General features: G+C 41.5%; 2 protein-coding genes across 2 annotated transcripts in view; both read right to left on the reverse strand.

The window, feature by feature from the left end:
- The window catches only part of T265_04070 (hypothetical protein), a gene marked incomplete at both ends in the record, with an annotated part of 4,681 nt that extends 3,927 nt beyond the window's left edge, over positions 1-754 (reverse strand). Inside the window, 2 exons of the mRNA XM_009168716.1 lie at positions 152-305; positions 728-754. Of these exons, the coding sequence (XP_009166980.1) occupies positions 152-305; positions 728-754 (181 nt within the window). The remainder of the gene's footprint in view (positions 1-151; positions 306-727) is intronic.
- A 571-nt stretch (positions 755-1,325) lies between these two features.
- Positions 1,326-19,705, reverse strand: part of T265_04071 (hypothetical protein) — a gene marked incomplete at both ends in the record, with an annotated part of 30,963 nt that continues 12,583 nt past the window's right edge. Inside the window, 7 exons of the mRNA XM_009168717.1 lie at positions 1,326-1,522; positions 4,413-4,488; positions 4,896-5,046; positions 6,387-6,509; positions 8,286-8,352; positions 14,276-14,366; positions 15,701-15,830. Coding sequence (XP_009166981.1) covers positions 1,326-1,522; positions 4,413-4,488; positions 4,896-5,046; positions 6,387-6,509; positions 8,286-8,352; positions 14,276-14,366; positions 15,701-15,830 — 835 coding nt within the window. The remainder of the gene's footprint in view (positions 1,523-4,412; positions 4,489-4,895; positions 5,047-6,386; positions 6,510-8,285; positions 8,353-14,275; positions 14,367-15,700; positions 15,831-19,705) is intronic.

A 19,705-nucleotide genomic window follows, 5' to 3' on the forward strand; every position in this document is an offset into this window, starting at 1 on the left:
GGTTGATCAGATCCTACTAAATAATCGAGCCATGAGATTGCTGAAACAACTTCCCTCGATCGTTGCTCAGCTTAACTGATCTAACTAGGAAAACGATTTGAATGTCAACACAAAGCTTCCTTGATTCTGAAATTTCCCAGACAATACTTACCCGTAATGTTTCCTATACTGTTATCTGCAGAATCATCCAGGCGTGCTGCTGTTCTACTCGCGAATGCATCAGGTAGTGAGGTTCCAATAGCCACCAGTGTGATTCCTGTTACGGCAGTTTTCAGAGCCGCGACACATCCCAGCATATGCGATAACTTTGTGGTAAGGCAAAAAGGGTGAGAGCCAAAATAACTGGTGCGAATTCCAAACCAAGTAACTTTGTTTGGACAACACTGTTTATAAATCCCACAAGTAGTTATGTTGATAAACAAGGTGAGAGACAATACACGTTCAGCTGTTACGACCAAACGTAAGAGGTGGTACACCTTTGGCGAAATTTTATTGATGTTTTACTTGCGGGTTATGGATGTTCCTGACCTTACAGTGAATTCTAACGGAGATTTCATCTTGTGCTGCCTGAAGCACATCTATGCTAAAAAGCTCACTGCCACCGCATCAGCAGTGCGCAGATCAAGAAAAAGCAGGAGTCCCGAACGCACGACCTCCGACCTAGTGGTCGGGACATTCAAGCTTTCGGCAGCACACCAGTTATCATCTATCCTCTGATACCTTGTACCGGTGGTACTACTGATGAGCGGGGCATGCGAGTAGTATGGTTTCCTTTTGTAAATTCGCCTTGCGTTTTTGAAGAGGGAAGTCTATTGCGTAATTAGTGAAGTCGCTTTGTAGCTTTTGCTTGGATTTGAGCAACAGCCAATGAATATCCAGAAAAGTTCAGGAAGATGCGTTCAAGAAAAGGTGGATGTTCAGTTTTTGTAAATAAGATGCATATGAGAGTTTTGCTTCCCTGTCCAATAGTCTGTAGCTGGTCAGTTGGCGTTTCCTAATAAATAACTCCGCAGCGAAGGCCTTCTTTCTTTCACCATGACGATAATCAAGAAGCACAGTATCAGATTAGGGTTGGTTTTTCGAAAAAAATATCCGCACGTTAGTGTATAGTAAAGCTAGCTAACACTAATTGGGTTAATAATGGATCATAGTTGCTGGTAACTGTTTCTACGTCGTTCATCAAACCTGACCTAATCGCTGTTCGAGATCGCCGTGCAACTGTAATAGACGTCAGCATAGTCTCGGATGGGCGTGGAGAGATAGTGTGGAATGAGAAGAAGCAGAAGTATGGTGCTGATGAACATTCCCTCGCCATAATCTCAGCCCTACATGCCATCGGTTGTGATATCGACTTTTTGGTTCACCAACCGGTGATCATCTCCTATCGAGGGATCTGCTTTCCTCAATCCGCTAAGGCTGTTATTGGACTGGGACTTCCTAAGGTCGCAGTCAGTGACTTGTGTTTGCTTGCCATTGTGGGCTCCCTGCGTACTTACGACACTTTTATGCGTGGCACATGGAGCTGAAGGTACATTTTTAGTCTTTAGACGCCTGTTCCCATACCAAAATCTTTACATACTTTGGGATTCACCTCATCAGACTGGCACTGTCCTTGGCATGATTTCGAATGAGACATTTCTCTCTTTTCTCCCATATTATCCTGTTACTCTTTCGCATTCATCGCCTGCACTCACTTTTTATGTTTGTGACCATGCTCTTCAAAAATAAATGATAATTAGTTGCGAGTGGCTGAGACAAAGCTGACCTTTGAGAAATTCGTTCTTGAAACCACAAAGGCTCAGCTGACTGCTCGAATGCACTTAGTTAAACAAGGTCAGACACTTGGCATGCCACTGACGCTCTGAACAGCCAAATATGTGGCTGAATAAGTAGCACTGGTATTATATTCATCTAGCAATTAGAATTTATCGATCATCATCAACCACTGCTTAATCTGTCTGTGGCCCTTCTGGTAATACAGGGAGTGATGGAGTTTGGCTCATTGTTTTAATGGCATGCTCTTCTCGGCAAGTAACTACCGTAATCAATGATGCATGTTGACCTAGCTCACAGGGCAAAATGAACAACCATATGCTTGCTTAATGTGTGGCACGAGCAACGGCCAACCAGCCAAATATTTTTTAGACTAATTCCGCGAGTGTGTAATAAACCAGAATAAGCTGGATAGATACTTAGGCAAAATTATTGGCCAGGTTTAATAACAGCTTTGGGACTCATTAAATATATTAGCATCCGTAAGTGTGGCTAATTCGGGTAATGGGACAAGAATGTTTGTGAGATAACGAGAGGGTTGTGTAATCTCCCGTATGAAAGACCAGCAATATCATTCGTGGTCTACTTTTAAGCTCATATGCATGACAAAACCGCTGGAGCCGAATACCCAATGGAATGCCTCATAGTGAAGGGCAGACAGATATTGTTACGTAATGGGAGAAAAAACACAGGCTGTCTAGCAGTGCCGTTGTTTTCGAAACAAGTATTGGGTGATAACTGCTCAGAATATGCAGACAGACAAACCCAGGTGTTTTTTTCGGAACTTTCCAGGTAGGCAGTTCCAGGAAGCTGAGAAAACAAGTCCCGTACATTGATACGAAAACCACATGAAAAACCATCAGACCTTAAATCAGAAAGTCTGGATATTTCCCTGGTGTTGGTGCATCAAAAAGTGACGGAGAGTTGTCTACGTAAAATTGAAAACAGGCAGACCAAGTTGTTGTTTGAGGAATTATAATAAAGTGTAGTCGGCGTACGACCAGGAATAGGTGGAAATTTACAAAGTCATTCGGTCATCTCCCTCGCGCTTTATCGAAGTTCACTGAAGGACCTTGCTGTTTGTTCGTTTTGCAAATTATTTTGGTAATAATGAAACATCAAAGACTGGTGTTGACCAGCCTTTAGAAACCTTAGCACGCTAAGGATAGTTCGACCTAAGGGACTTCTACTCCACGGGTCCCAATTTTTGAAGAGATCCTGGGGCCAGCTAGATCACCTTGGAAACAGCGAATCTGCCTATCATGCCAGAGTCACAGAATTCTTCATTTTGGAAATCAGTAGCTCTGTGCCTTGTAGGGATTGATTTTACAGAACGCGGTAAGCAAACGTTTTAGGGCTTACTTTTCACTAGGGACGACCAGTAGCGCGATACTGCTAGGCTCGTGAATCCTATGATTATGAGGGCCATTCATTTTTTGAAACATCTAGTCGTAGTGATGCGTGTGTAATTGGATCATAGTGGGTATTTGGTTCATTTATCGAAGAAACTATGGATTTGCAAGTTAGGTGGAACATGTTTTGCGCCACAGACTAACATGATCAAACGTTTCCTCAGCTATCGGCATGGTCAGCTCCTCTCAATATGGGCTTAACGAATCCAGTAGTGATGTGTTGTAACTAGGATGCTACCTCTTCTGGACTGCGAGATTAGCTAATAGATTACCTGCATTTCGAGAGTCTTATAAGTAAAGGCATCAGTTTAACTGTCTTTTGCCCAAAAGGCTTAATCTGTTTTCAAACTAAATCTCTGTGATCGTCAAGTAAATCCACATTTTGGTGTGTAAGCTTCCTTCGAAAATCGACCAATGTACTTTGGCCCCACGTAAACGCGCAACTATATAACCACTTTCAGAGGTCTTCAGTTGATTGATGCGGTTGCCTTATATGTCATTATGACCTAACACTCTTCCTCGAAATGGACAAACACGGTGTTACGACCTTTTGTTCTGGTGTATGTCTGGCTTATTTTCTCCTTTCGATAGGTACTGTAATCACCATGAACCACTATGCCATCTAGATAACTTAACTACTCTCGTACTGTAAAAAGCTGTTCACTAGCACAATTCAGTATTTTACTAACTGAAGTCCTGTGAATACTCAACTTCGCTTACCGATCAAAATGATGATTTTTTCTCAACTGAACTGATAGCCACTTCCTTCCCTCGTGAATCAGCCTTTATTAGGTGTCTGTATTTTTGAAAGATTCAAAACAACCAAACCTCCATGTCAGCTACCGCTGTCGGATTTCCGCACGCATTATTGTCTAGCAACTAACGTACCATTTTCAGGCTTTCTGTTTGATTCAGCTGCACCTGGGGCTACTCGAAATTGTTTTGCAACATGAAGCTGTACGCATTTTAGGACTACATTTTTCCCGTTTCAGGAAAGCGATAATTCACTTTTATCTAACTATTTTGGATGGGTTGACAGTCATTTGGCTGTTTATCTTTTGGTCTCTAGTCCTTAACCACACCCAGTGTTCCACTTTTGTGCCCGTATTACGCAAAGCAATGGTCTATCATCTATTTTCATCTGGTCACGCCTTATAGTAGGCAGGTGAACGTACATAAACGCGGAAATTAAACTCCGCAAAAAACGACAAAAGTGCTTCAATTTACCTCCTCCACAATAGCCGTCAAGATTCCAATGAAGATAAGGGACAAACAAAAGGTCAAATAGCCTCCCAAGTACTTTCTGAAAATGAACAACAAGGCAACAAGTAGCCAGCATGATTGACTAGGGACAAAATGCAAACAATGCGAAAAACTTTCAGTAGCACCCGGACTGGCTTGACCCTGAAAACTCTATGGCCTGTAAGTGCTATTTCTTTCTATTGTAAGTTTTTCCGACGCCTTGGGCGTATTCTTTTTACGTATTAATGGTGAGAATTTTGCAGTAGACTGGATCAAAACGGCTCTTATGGAAGCCCATTAATTGTGAACTTTCGTTATGACGGTGGATACTACTGATGAGTAGTGCATTCTCGTAAATATGCTTCACATCTCTTGAAAAGTGAGATCTATAACGGAATTTGTGTAGCCGATTTGTAGTATTTGCTTGTATTTGAGAAACAGTCAATATCCAGGAACGTTCAGGAGTACGGGTTTAAGGAGGAGATGGGTATTCAGTTTTGTTAACAAGATGCGTATGAGAGTTTTGCTCCCCCGACCAATAGTCTGTAACTGTTCAGTTGGTGTTTCCTTAATAAAGAACTCTGCGGCGAAAGCCTTCCTCTTTTTCACCGTAACCCGGCTATATGCGTCCAAAACAACAAAAACGCAGATATTCAAAAGATACAGCTGTGCATCAGTTAATAGGTTACGAAATTTGCCGTTAAAATAAAACGTTTTGTGATTTGCGTTGCTTGAAAATCTCCTAGAATAATGTTCTGTGATGATCTGAAGAGGACTCACTGATTGGTTCCCTGTCTGCCTTATAACCTGGTCAATTTAGTGACTTGCTCGCTTGGCCTCATGAAGCTTTTGTGTCAAAAACGAAACGTTGTTCAAATAAACAACTACCGATTTTGTACCAAGCTCTTCTGAAACGATGACTTATCAATCGGTCCCAAACTTTTTCTACCAATAACCTACCTTACCCTATGATTTGTTGCAATAGCTTTCCAGTGCCGACACTAAATGTCATCTTATGAGTACGCCAGAAAATATCAGGATGAAGGACTTCTGTTTGCTTTAGGAATGCATACGCATTATATGTTTAGCGCGTGGAAAATATGGTTTCGGAGGGTCTTGGAAAATAGTCGGTTCGAAATTTTCCAAAGTATTTGTCTTGGTGGGGAAGACGTGCCCCCTGTTTTGCAATGTATTTTAACTGGGATTTATGCTTAACCCCTTCAGATGTCTACCATGGGTCGTGGAAGTTTCTACCCAAACCCCGTAAAGCTCTCGAAGCCCATGAGATTAAGGTTTTATGCATCCAATCAAACCTATTCCCACCATGAGACTCTAGAGGTGTTTCAACACTTTACAGTTTAGTCGCTTTTGGACATTCCCACGTGCTCTCTCATTGGTCGAGCCAGAGCTCCGTGCAGTTTGTGTGTGTAATTATATGGTTATATTGAACGGTCTTTGGCTGTCTCTCATTTGGGGAATTATCGACAGTGTAGATTGGCTTTACTTACAAGTTGAAGTAGTTTAGTTCCTTGTGTAGTATAGATGCAAAAATTAAGCGTTATATTTTCTGCTATTCGCGTATCGTACTTATGGAGAACAACAATTTAATAAACAGGCGAAGGAACTTAATAAGTGGTTGTTGGTTTGTTCACCGAGCTTGGCAGTTGGATTGCAATAATGAATTATTAAGTTCCACAGTAGAAATTTACGTGTGCTGACAAGCATACTCAGAAGCATCCATGTGTTTCACTTTAAGTTGGTTTGAAGAAAATCTCGGCGCCTAGTTCTGATTGTCAGAAATACTGGCGATGTTAAGATGTACACCTCCAGCGCCTAAAAGTGTTTGTAGCTTCCCACATGATTTATTGATTTCTGGGCGATTCTTTTAACCCCGAAAATATATGGTCCCAGTACCTCCGGTTAGCTGTACGTAGATTCAAACATGCACGGTATTCTTACCTTGGTGGAAGGAAAGCGCTGAGTAGTTTCCAGAAGAAAGTGACTCCATGTAGCGCATAATCCATATTCGTCAGGGGGACTTGTATACCGTTTTCATCCACGCTGGGAATAAGCGTGATTGCCCTGGAAATTAAGGTTACTGTTAAATTTGGATGACATTAAAAAGGAATTTGACAACAAAATATATTTAAATTTGTTCCGTTTTTCTTTACAAGTAATTATCTAGGCAATTACTTGCTTTCTAGTGCTATCAGTTAGTGAAGTTATCTTTTAGACTAAACACTACAAGAAACCGCAGTCGGGCTCCGATAGTTAACACAAAAGTGTCCAGTTTTTTTACAACGATGCTGTGATGGGAACGTTAGCAAGCTGTTCTTATCAGCAAAGTTTAGGCGATAAACAAGAAACTACGGCGTTTGTCTTACTCACATAACCACAAAAATGAACCAGAAATATGCTAGTTGCATAAGAATCGCGATCATTTGTGTTCGCTAACGCAACCAAGGGCAGTTGACTTTTACCAGGTTAGGAAATGTGTAATCTATATAAACACACAGCAATTAATTTCCCCCACTTTTTTCAATGTTTCGCCTCAACGTTTCAAAATTCCCTGATTAAAGCAATTCACAAGAATGTAAGAGATTTCATCAAGACGTGTCAAACAACACAAGGTTAGACATTTAAACCAACCACTATTTCTGAATAACCGGTCGTGGGCTGTCGAAGAGTTTTGAGCAACCCTTTGAGTAGTTTCCTTCATAAGAGTCACATAGTTTCGTTGGAACNTAGGACGAAATAACACGACCTGGTCCAGAGTCGCTACTGGCCGTGGGAACTTTACTTGAGCTAGATTTGCTATACGATGCGATATTCCGATCAAGGCAGAGCTCGGAATTACCCATTGTCAGCCTTTTTTTCAAGCAGGCGGTGGGCCATGGGAATCTAACGGACAAAAGTGAAGTAAGAGGCACAACACAGCAATTAATTTCCCCCACTTTTTTCAATGTTTCGCCTCAACGTTTCAAAATTCCCTGATTAAAGCAATTCACAAGAATGTAAGAGATTTCATCAAGACGTGTCAAACAACACAAGGTTAGACATTTAAACCAACCACTATTTCTGAATAACCGGTCGTGGGCTGTCGAAGAGTTTTGAGCAACCCTTTGAGTAGTTTCCTTCATAAGAGTCACATAGTTTCGTTGGAACTAACGGAATCAAACTCTAAAATAGCACTCTTGCTAACGCAACCTAGTCAAAATGGATTAAAAGTCGTTTGGATTTCTCACTTTTGAACACTCCTTATCTGCTTCTGGTGCAATTGTTCTGGTGAGTCCGGATTTCAAATCACGGCAAAGGCAAGGCTATGTACAGTGATGAGCTCTAATAAGAGGGCAGATTGAGTTCAGTGCTCTCCTCGTTTGTATGAACTTACTAGAATAATGGCACCATAATAAGAGGAAGACTACTCAATAAAATGCACAAATCGAATCAATCAAAGTTAAAGGAAGAATGCTGTGAACATGAATAACACAAGGTTTTCGGTGGAGTGATTTGGCTTCGTTTTAAACCGGAGTATTCGTGTTTACTGGCGAACACTGTCCGATTGAACGTCGCTTTAGAGTCTGATGATTTGAACTTATTGGAAAGCATTGAAACAATTTATTCTGTGGTTCCTGTTTTGGAAGCACTCTGCAATAAAGTTTTCTACGTTCCGATCATTTCTAATCTTGGTTTGAAGCTCCGTATAAAAAGCGATCGCGCCTTACACAGATACACAGTGAAATATTTATGGGAAGCGCTGCTCTCTGCCTTTTTTCACTATGCTTCCGCACACCTTGTGGACCAACTTTAGTTTCCGGTCTAGGGATAAAGCCTCAGTAACATTTCCAAGTTACTTACATCCGGAATTGATCGGACCAGCTAATGTCACCTTCCACCACATCTTGAGCGTCTGCTGCACCGTCCACTGAAAAGAAAATTATGATTTCATTGTACTCGATGTTGTCAATCACAAAAATTTGGTAAAGTGACACTGCTTGTTTTGCTAGACATTTCCAAACATTGTCTTTCCATGAGTTTTAGCACCCGGTTTTCTAGATCATTGGAATCACTGACCTTGGATGCCCATACATGAGAGTGCTAAAAGTACACCACAGGTAATCAAAGTCCTTCGCAAACTAGATGAAGCATTACATCGGAAAAGGTGTTCATTTGGATGTGCAGAGTTGGAAAGAAATATCATTAACTGTTTGTTTATCATCCAGGAAATTTGTTGTCAAGTTTTTTGTTCTGAGCACGGTAATGACCGAATGAGCCACATGGATCATTTGATCAAGCGCAGGGAAACACTGTGGGCCTCAGAGAACTGTGGAAACGAGTGTTTTCTTGTTCAACCTATCCACCTTTTGTCAGTATAAAGGTCTGATTCACACTCGTAAGCAACATTGTTGTTGGTTCTTAAGTCTGATAACACCAGGCGATTTATAATGTTGGTACACACTAATCTAAAGCTCAATTTTATTTTTGCACTCCTAGGCTCCCAGAGAAACCTAAGTTGCATGGAACATTATTGAAATATTGTGGCATTTTCATCACTTCTATAGTTTATGTCGGTTGAAAATAACTACCTTGGTATGCTGAATACCAACCCCAGGAAATGATGATACAGCCTTGTAGGATACATTTCGTTGATGAGGATCATAACGAGAAGGTCATCTAGGTTCTTCTACCGCACCTGACAAAGGTGTTTACGAGGGAGCAGTCGGATATGGAAGATGATAAGTAGGCCACCAAGTAGACCACCAACATTATTGGATTGCGGGAGATGAGAGCCTTGGCTTTGTTTCCGGATGCCGAAGGACGAAACAAACTACTCACCTCTTACTTAGTAGATGGTGCACAAGCATAGCTAATGCGCATGCTGTCCCAAGTCTCATAGGTTGTACGAATACGTAGGTTTAGCTGCTCTGCTAGTTATATAGGATAAAGAATAAAATCCTGGACAATCCCTTACTGATGTGCGGAGAATTACATGTGAACTTCTGACGCATGAGTGTGGTGTGAGGTAGCGTTCAGATGAAACTTTTTTCTCGTAAGCAGAAATTCGATAGGTAATTCCATTGCAGGAAGTCCATCTTCTCGCCAACATACAATACATCCGAGCTTTTCGTTTAAGTCTAAGGTTAACTTCTAAACAAATGCCAGTAAACATTCGCTTGCAATATTGCAGCAGAAATAATACATTGATAATGAATCACACCTTTTCCGGAGCCCGTCTGTTGTGCTTTTGGTGATCAACGTAAGATTGAAGCTAACCATGAACTCTGCAGTCGGCATCCGAAGAAATTGGTATCGTCTGGATTTGGGTTTCCCCTCAAAAGATCGTGGCTTCTGGTCGTGAGCAAACGCAATGGATAAAACCATAGCATACGTGTAGTGCAAGGCTCAGCAACAGATGTTCATGTCAGATTTCTACCACAAAAAAGCAGCTTCACATTCTTCGCCTGAAGAAACGCAGCGCATTCAGTTAAATAATATCACAAGTCAGAGATTCGATTGTGATTCATCTGAGGTTCATTTTAACGCCAACTCGGTTTGTGAATGGGTGTATTGACCAACTTCACATATCGTTTGATGAATGCAGGATTGCGAGGTAATAGGAAAAAACAGATTTTGCTTCTTTACACTCCATTCGTGTCGGTACACTGAGTGCAGTCACGACAGCACAACCCTCAAATTTCCAGGAATGATCCCCCTGCCTTCAAACACAGTTGAGTGGTGCGAACTTTATTAGGCCGTTGAGAAATAGCAAGGTTACAGAACTCCGGGTTAAATGTGGATTTGACAAGAGTCGAATATACTGACTGCTTCAAACCACACCGCAGAAGCTGCATCGATGTGGTGATGACCGGATAGTAAAAGAAGAGTTTTACAGTAACACTCTTGACAACAATAAATAGGGCAGTTGAAGAATTTCATCATTTACAGGAATTCCTGAAATACGTATTTTTACGGCAGCACCATTCCACAATATACGTACCTTACGGGTTATCTCGACACTTTAAAGGGTGCACTGTCATCTAATGAAGAGACTGTTGAAGACCTAACAGTGAATTAGATTAAAAGTGTAATCGGATCCTGTAAAGCTCAGAGGAGCGAGCACCCTCATTGAAATTCAGCAGATAAAATTAACGGAATCAGACGCTCGACTATTTTATTGACGATTCCAGACCGCTACTTTGGATAGCGCGTCCACCACACAGTTTGTGAAGATGTTGAGTTTGATTTTTTAGGCGTCAATTTTAGTCTAACAAGCTAACCAAATGTCTAGTGGCGGACAGCCTGAAGGTTTTGTTCGACTAGTCTGATTAGCATACAGATCATGCGTGACGATCGGCGGCTAGTCAGGTAAAATCTACAATTTTTTTTAGGCGTCAATTTTAGTCTAACAAGCTAACCAAATGTCTAGTGGCGGACAGCCTGAAGGTTTTGTACGACTAGTCTGATTAGCATGCAGATCATGCGTGACGATCGGCGGCTAATCAGGTAAAACTCTACAATTTTTCGTGAATTGTAGAACTATTATTTATTATTTAGCAGCTAATGGAGCCAAGAATCAGAGCCATTTGAGCATTTTGTCCTCAGTCTCGACACAAATGTTTCAGCCACGCAAGATAACGTTCCCAAAATTTAGGGATACCAAAAACTCATTCATTGCAAATGACCCAGTCGTATGATTGTGCATGCAGACAGGGACATCTCAGTCCAAGCCAATATCAGTAACGAAGCTGGCCCCCTTTGTTGTCTAGCTGATTTAGCATGGATGGATAAATTAAATTCCGCAAACAGCCGTTGAAAAAGCTATGTTTTGGGCAAAGATATAACAACAGAGCTTTTGGGGTAAGGGTTACACTCGAGAATTTACAAGCTACTGGAAAACTCAAGTCAATATGGTCATCATTGAACGATATTTTATCAAAAATCTGTTTTCATTAGTTGGGGTGATCGCCTTCGTAGTAGTAGAGTTCAGTTTGATAGAATACACTGAGTTTGCTGTCTTCAAAGAGTCCCTATGAAATAGGTTGTTTTCACATCTTTGTCTCGTTTATTGCAGAAACCAGGACATTTTACACGAAAGAAATGACCGCAGCCACTAACAAATCACTACTGATTACGCCAAACCTGAATTACAGACACGAAAATCCGAAACCAATCATTTTGTGCCGAAAGCTAATAATTCAAATTGGGACTCGGAGTACTAGCTTGCTCTGCTGCCAAGCTGTGGAAACTCCGACTGTTATGCGTGCCTGTGGTGTCCGTAAAGCAAAAGCCAATAAGATAGGAAGGATTAGCTTCCATTTTCGTTGACACTAAACGAAACTGTAATGAAATGTAACTATTCATCCAAGGGAATATTCTGCTGTACTTTAACAGGCTCTTATATCGAGTTGTTGCACTGTTTCTCATCTATGGTTGAAGTAACTCAAAGTGAGGGGAAAGCCAGTAGATTTTCCATCGATAGCCTACTGTCAACCCATCAGTAGTCTAGCGACTATTTTATTTAGAGTGCGCCAGCTGGCTGCATTCTCAGCGTGGACGAAGGAGCTCCGAAATCTGGTGAATATCGTCAGTTTTCGCTTACATTTCACTACATTTCACTGCGCTAACCTGACTGACTGACTGAAGTAACACGTTGGGCGATCAGCATGCTCCAACAGGTTCAAGTTCCGCGGAGTTATTTTGACAAAATTCAGCCCCTAACCAAGCACATTAGAGAGTACAGATCAAGCTGTCTGAGAACTGGACTATCAAGACATGTGATTGCTGTTTACGTGTTCGTGACAGACTCCCACAACAAACAAAAGTGTTTCTTCCGAATGATACATCTCTGGCACCTCTCATTCCCGGTTGTCAGAAAATTTCATTGAAGGGGTCATCAGGAGGCAGCGTCGGAATTTTATTCAGTCTTATATGGATTAATTCCGGATAACCACAGACCCCAACCAAGCTTTCTGATGGATGTACAGAAGTGTGTAAGATTTCCACACAGGAAGGCTATAAACGATAACCCAACCGGTTAACAGATAGTAATAAAATTTTCATAAGTCACATTAGAGTTAAAGTATTCATTAATGGATGCGTCACCCCGTCTGGGTGGTTCTTCCTTTTACATCAAACAAGCAGCCAGAAACCGAGAGACAATCTTGGTGAGCTGAGGGCACATGCAACAAAGTCACAAAAAATCACAATGTATGAATGATTATGGTTGAAAATAGAATTTTTAATAAAAAAGATAGGCTTTTATTGGGTGTGAAACAGCTCAAAACAGGAATCCAAATGATCACGTATACTCATTCCGCGTACATTTTAAAAGCCTCAGTTGAGATTGGGACGCTTGTGTAAGGGTCCGCACCTCCACAAAGTAAAGTAGTTGCATTTATTAAATTTTTGCGAAATAAGAAGCGTGAAACAGATTTATATATAAAACAGGGGGGTCTTGCACACAAGTCATTCGTCAATCAAACTCCATTGTGTTGTTGTGCTATACTAAGTAACGACCCGACTTACTCGTTTGAATATTAACTTTTTATGCTCGCTCGCAGGATATGTGTATTGAAATATGTGTACTAAAATTCTTGGAGCTGGGGATCCAAATAATGCACTAGTATTCTTCCGAAAATGTGCAGCACACAGACTGTCTCGAGCATCCCCTACAAAAACATTCTTTTTTTCGAATTATCTAGTAAGTAAGTATCGAATTAAGTATCAAAATATGTAGTAAGAGTTATTTCCGAAATTTCAAAGAACAGATGGGACATCACAAAGTCTGTTGTCATAGAACACTCTTCGTTTGCACTAGCTTTAAAGTGAGAACCTAAGTAAATTTATGTTCAAATCATGGGTTGACTGCCTCAGCTTCTCACGGCTACGTCTACCTGCTGAGCCGCAACTAGAACAAAACAGGTAGCGGGATGTTTGGTGATTCTGAGCAATTGTCTCATACTATTTAATTCGAAAAAACACTCCAGTCTTATTAGTAGAGTACATTGGCTAGAAAAAGAAGCGCGGATTAGGGGTTTTCTTTAGTAAGAACTAGATGATGCTAAAGGTGAGAATGTTCGTATTGCGTCGAATCACATTTTGCTAGCTCTGGTTTGTGAACAGTCAGAAAAGAGTTGTTTTGTTTTGTTACGAATAAATATAAACTAAACAGCTGCTATAGCTTTACGGAACTCGCTCGAGCATATCAAATTTTATTCAGAGCGTTGTAATTGCTGAATATTTTGGCAAGACAGTCTTAAGACCCTTTTTCATTACTTGTATAGCTGTGAAATCAACAGGTAAAACGGTAGTTTAATTGATAAGTAATTTTTAAACGTCTTTCATTATTTTTGATATAACGACGATATAAAACGATAGTTATCCAGCTGTATTTTCAGTTGGCTATTGAAAGTTAGGTGTGAGGGTAGGAAGCCTAAGTTACTGCAAGTACACCCAAACTCTGTACAGATTTCCAACAACTGTCACTGGTGCGGTTGAAAGTTACCAGATTTCCCGATTAAAACCATGACAAAGATCAGTGATCCAGCAGTACAGAGATAAATCACTCAACTTTGAAAACGAATGTCGCGTTTGTTTCTTTCACCGTCAATTCGTTCATTTTTTAATAAGGCTTCTGAAAGTCACGATAGCAGAGAAAAGCCAGCACAAACGGTCTTGAACTCAGATGACAAATTGTGGATCTTAATGCCAAGATTTTATGAAAGTCCTAGTCGAATTCTCTAAATAGGGTTGGGTAACACAACTTGCAAGTATGTTAGTTGTTTGTTCGGGTGCTAACCTTGACTGGCTTCGAAGTTGCAACACAAGCTGAGTCTTAGCTTCCTTACCTGAGTTGAGGTAACAGATTGCCACCTTGTGTTCACCGAGCTTGCAGTTTCCTCTTGGATTTCGAAGCTCTGCAAAGAAGTATCGGTTGTTCTGCAACAAAAGTTATACATGAGAAATGAATCTGAAAGTAGTTCACGTCTACAGGCACAACAGTAATGGATTAGGAAATAGAATCAGAATTTTACAGCATCACGTTGTGTGGGCCAAATGACAGATAAACAGTAAAAAAACGGACACTGCATTCGTTGAAGTAAGTGAAAACAGGCAGATGCAAAACATTAGAACAGAGCTGCCGAAGGCTACCAAGGGCGTACGTGCCAGAAAGATTGGTCATCTGGCTTGCTGCGAAGTGCTAAGCTTAATGATGAATTGAATTTTTTGGTTGGAATACCAATTTTAAATTTTCTTGACGGTACACAGCGCAGCTATGGGCGTTGAGTGGCGGACCAAAGTTGCCGTTTTAAGAACTATCCTATCTGAGTGTCGTGTCATTCACAGGGTGCGGGGAGGGGCTGGAACGTATATGTGGCGCAGCAAGAATAAAGGCGCCATCACTACCGTGTTTTCGCTCACCCACCTGTCTACATACATCAAATAAGGCGACATGGCCGATGGCACCACGCGACAGCCGATGCACCATAGAGGTACTAGCAGTTGTGCGACTGTTGGTTGTGTATGAACTTAAATACTGTCGGAATTTCAAGACATAGGCAAGAAGACGATGAGGATCCTCAGTCAAAGATTTTGATTAAAATTTCTGATCGCGGAGCTGTTTGGATAGGCATCGGGCCGCCAGAACAGTCAGCATTCCTAGAAAGCAAGCTGCGAAACACGTAGGGCCGGAGGCTGTTAGTGGACTCGCTACCAACTGACTAGCCTGATAAGAGAAACCATGTTACAAGTACAATCCCGAGTATCGTTCAGTGAATAAACTATACTGATTTAATCTCCAGTTCCTTTTGGGCACACACATATACTAACCATTACTAGCTGTCGTTAAGCCAAGTCTCTACAGTGGTGGCTAAATAATCACCACCAGCATCGTTCCTGTTTTAGCATTCCGAGTGTTCGAAGAGTTATCGCAAATAGACGCATAGATACATCAGATAAACGCAAGCAGAATGTAACAATATGCATCAAATTACGGCATTCACCAAATATGAGTTTGGTTTTGACAGCAGACTCAAACGAATCCAGCACAGTCACCCATTTAAGCTTGTCAAAGTATCTCCCGAATGATGTTCGCATCGACTGTATTTAACATTTCACATTCATCCGACAGGCTGGCATCCAAAGACTGGTCTTCGAAGGGTAGAAGACAAAACTAATTTCAAGGAAACTTCAAAATAAATGCGAAATTACCTTTGCTCTTCTCAGAAGCTAACGTCACCTCCATACTGTTAAAAGATCAGTTGGTCACTTACTGGTTTACGGTGTATCAGCTGTATACTGATAAGATGGGAAGAAACGCCAGGCTGGAATTCAATGTCTTTTGTCAGAGGCAAGTAGTCGCCATTCTCATTATTGCTCTCAGCAGCTCCCGCCGTACCATCTCTGCATAACAGAAAGAAATTTGCGCATTCATTAGAAAAATTTGACATTCTCACTTGGAAAGTTAGGTTTTAATACAGAGACCGGTTTGTTGGCTAGTACTTCTGGCTGTCAGCTCTGATGAGAAGTTCTTACGTTTTCGCATCCAGTTTTAAGATTTTTGAGGCTGGCTTTCTGCGCCCTCCACATTCTTACATCCGGATCTACGTCCTGGATTCCTTTCATTTAAACACACACTTGAGTGGGACGGAACTCGCTGACCATTGACTGTCGCCAGGCTTACTCTGGGCGACTCCGGATGCACTAGCAAGTTGCCTTTATCTCTGATCAGTGTATATCCGACCCCACTATTATACCATTAAATTATATCACTAAAAGATGTTGGAGTACTCAGTTACTGACGGATCCTCAAATCCAGTAAGAGGTAAACCCCAAAATCATAGTTAAAGGTAAATCATTTGGAAGATACTCCACAACTCGAAGGCGTTGATGGACTACGCGAACTCCTTAACGAAATAGAACGAGTACTGTTGCTCGCTGTAATATGTTCCTGCCGAGGTCAGCTGGGGGCCCCCAGCAGACGTATTCTATTCGACCTTTCTTGGGTTTAGCTGAACACCAGTGGATCACATGCAGCTCCACATTTGGCCTCGCACAAACCGCACGTACAGACACCTATTGGTCGCGCAGATTGCTTCAGATGTCAGACAAAGACGCATGTTTTTACCCTTGAGCGAGAGGCACTACCCTCAAGTTAAGACTACTTCACTACTACCTCAGCAGATTTGGCTTGAAGTTGGTGTTGTCAGAGAAATAACCCTCGCCATGAGAAGCGAGTATATAAAACCCGTGGTTGCGTTTTTCTTCACTGAATTACTGTTCTGAAGAGAGCAATTCCCATCCCTTATGATTTGTCGGATAAACCCAAGTAGATTCTGCTATTCTACCGAGTTGTAGAAACCTAGTAAGGCGCATACCTAAGTATTCCACACATTGCTGATGACAATGTCATCCAATTTAGAAATGAGCATTTCGAACAAGGGACATATTAAGGAGGTTAGCTCATCAAATCTATCTGTGTGGGATGCTAATAGTGAACCCGCATGCAAGAACATAGCACCCCGTCAAGTGCGAGTTTGATTACACACCAGCATACGTGCTCGAATAACCTATTGTGGCATTGCGAGAATCAATGCAGCATCAGTTTCTTTAACAAAGTATAAGTTTCTTCAGCTAGCATTGACTGATTTCTTCTAATAAACCTGGTACATTGTGCATTTTTTGGACTTCTCGGTTCCTGCCACAAGAAAAAACTTAGCACTAACCGCTGGAAGAATGCCTGTATATGCCAAAAATGTCCACTGGGAAATGGCTTTGTGTTGGTAACATCCCGAGCCTGTTAGCACCAAACAGGCCTAAAATATCGCAGCTTGTTTCTATTTGCTTAAGCACTACAACTTGCAGTTGGATAACAGCAAGCCAAGATGCACAGGAATAATTTCTGGTGCGGTAACATTGGCACCGCAATCTTGATGTCATTGTTGTAGAAGAACTCAAGTTGGCTGTCCACCGTAATTAGATAACCCACGACAGTAAACGCACGTTTATCCCCAAAGTAAGATCAAAGCATCCAAATAAAATCGTTTCATCTTGACACCGTTAAATCATCTTTGAAACTGATAACTCATGGATGAATTTCCCTCTTTCTCCAAAGTTCCTGTGTAAAAAAGCAGCATTCAGGAAGACCAGAAAGTCGATTTTTCGCGCCAGCCTTTTGCGTACTTTTTCACCAAAAATGCGAGCCAACAAAGGCTTATACGTTTAGTGCAACGAAAAGTACCAAATCCTCATTCTGAAGCACCTGAATACTTCGCAAGAACAGGCAACTCGCGAGTGCCACGGAATTCTCAAATTTCATGCCGGTTACCGAAAGGTACGGGAACGTTTCCATCGCTTTACTATCATCATCAAAACCAAGTCCTGTGGAAATATTTTTTCTAGCGAACATATAGAAAGCTCGTCGTAAGATGGTAATACAGAGGAGAAAACGACCTTTTTTGAGTGGAAATTTGATGGAAGCAACTAAGGATCGAAAACCAATATTAGGAACGTGCCATTTGGTTCCAAACTGTTTTTATAGGGAGCTCACATGGTACTTGATCTGTATGAAGTAAAATGCTCTGTGATTTATTCGTCTCTTCATTTCACTGATCCCCAAATCTGAACATTTAACCTGCGGCAATTTATTCATTTTCCCAGCGCTTCTATGTTCAGGCCTCTTGCCTCTAACACACTAAATTTGTTCATTAATGAATAGGCGCGATATACACTATCAATAAGGTGGCCTGTACGCTCAATCTGTGACCGCGGCATGGCTCGTTTCCGGCTTTTGGTTTGGTACTGTGTTACCAAGCCTGGGTTTCTAAAGTTTGATTGCCATCCCATAACGAACATATCTAAATGTCATCGGTATTCCGCGGAGAAGTCCGCAGTAAAGCAAGAATAAAGAACAGTTGGGATATTATGTGACAGGTACATCTATTTCATCCCAACGGAAGTAACAGGCCAACCAGATTGTGAACAACAAACAAACAGTGCGGTTTTATTGACAGTAAACATTATTTTAACCACAGGATGACAGGCGAGCTGTGCGAAATTCACTATCTTCCTATGGCCTGTCTTTTCCTCCACGTGCCTCTGAACTCAAGTCTCAACATCGACAAAAATAAGCCACACAGATTTGCAGACTATACTAACCTCTGGAACTAATCTTTAGATTAAAAGATGGTGCAATCTGTGTGGCTTTCTTGCACACACTGCTTTGAATTATTTCACTCCCGTAGATCGCTGAAACGTAGATGCGTTGATTGTGTTAAACGTTCAGTTGAATGATACGCGGATTTGTTTGGGAACGCACCGTATTCAGTGTATTTCTAATACAGCTTCCGACGAGCCATGGTATCAGAAGTTTTGGGGCATGTCCTCAGACAGAACTATTGGCATCTTGGTACTACAGGCTTTCCAGAACATCTACCATCTACCAATCTATGCGTAGATTAGCTTCGCTTACAGGACGAAATCTCCACAAAATCCCAAATCTCCTCACACCACCAACAAAGTGAACTGTAGCTACATGGTCAATCCCAAGTGGAGTTCCAAGGTACTAGAATACCGGCAGAACTTGTTTACAGTATCAGGTCTATCGTATCGTCAAAGGACTCACGGTGGATACTCGAATCCGTCCAATGCATTTTGTTTACAGTACTGCATACACAGAGAAACCAAAACTAAGAACATATCATGTCCCGCGGCTAGGCCTCATTTTTTAGATTGAATGGCTGAGTCCAAAAGGCAGATGCTGAGGTTTCAGAGTATCCTGGTAACTTCAGTTACTTTACCCATGGAGAGCTGTGTTTATTCTTGCAGAGTTGGGTCTGCCGGTTGCAACCGCTTTGCTACCCGCAGAGCGCCGTCTTAGAAACATTAGTGTATCAAAAATGACAGCCAAACTGAAGGCTGTTCGCGGAGTCTTGCACACACTTTTGTTTTTAACGGTAAGCTAGGCTGAATCAGAAATGCTTTCCCCCTTGTGGTGGTGTTGCTCTCAATTGTGCTGCAAAAGGCCGCTTCATATACGGCATTTGCCACATTTTAGTCTATTTTTTATACAGAATCCAGTGAGAGTTAGAAATTATAGACGAAACAAAGTGGTAAAATGAGATGTCATTCCACGAGTGAAATCGAGCGAAGACGAGAAGCTCAAATGCTGTTTTCAATATTTCTGAGAATCTGCGGTGGTGTTCATTCCACAAATCTCTTTCGGAAGAAAGAGTTGAGTACCTCGACATCCTGGTTACTAGCTGGACCCAATAGCGCTC

Source organism: Opisthorchis viverrini (assembly GCF_000715545.1).
Source record: "Opisthorchis viverrini unplaced genomic scaffold opera_v5_64, whole genome shotgun sequence".
Taxonomy (NCBI): domain Eukaryota; kingdom Metazoa; phylum Platyhelminthes; class Trematoda; order Opisthorchiida; family Opisthorchiidae; genus Opisthorchis; species Opisthorchis viverrini.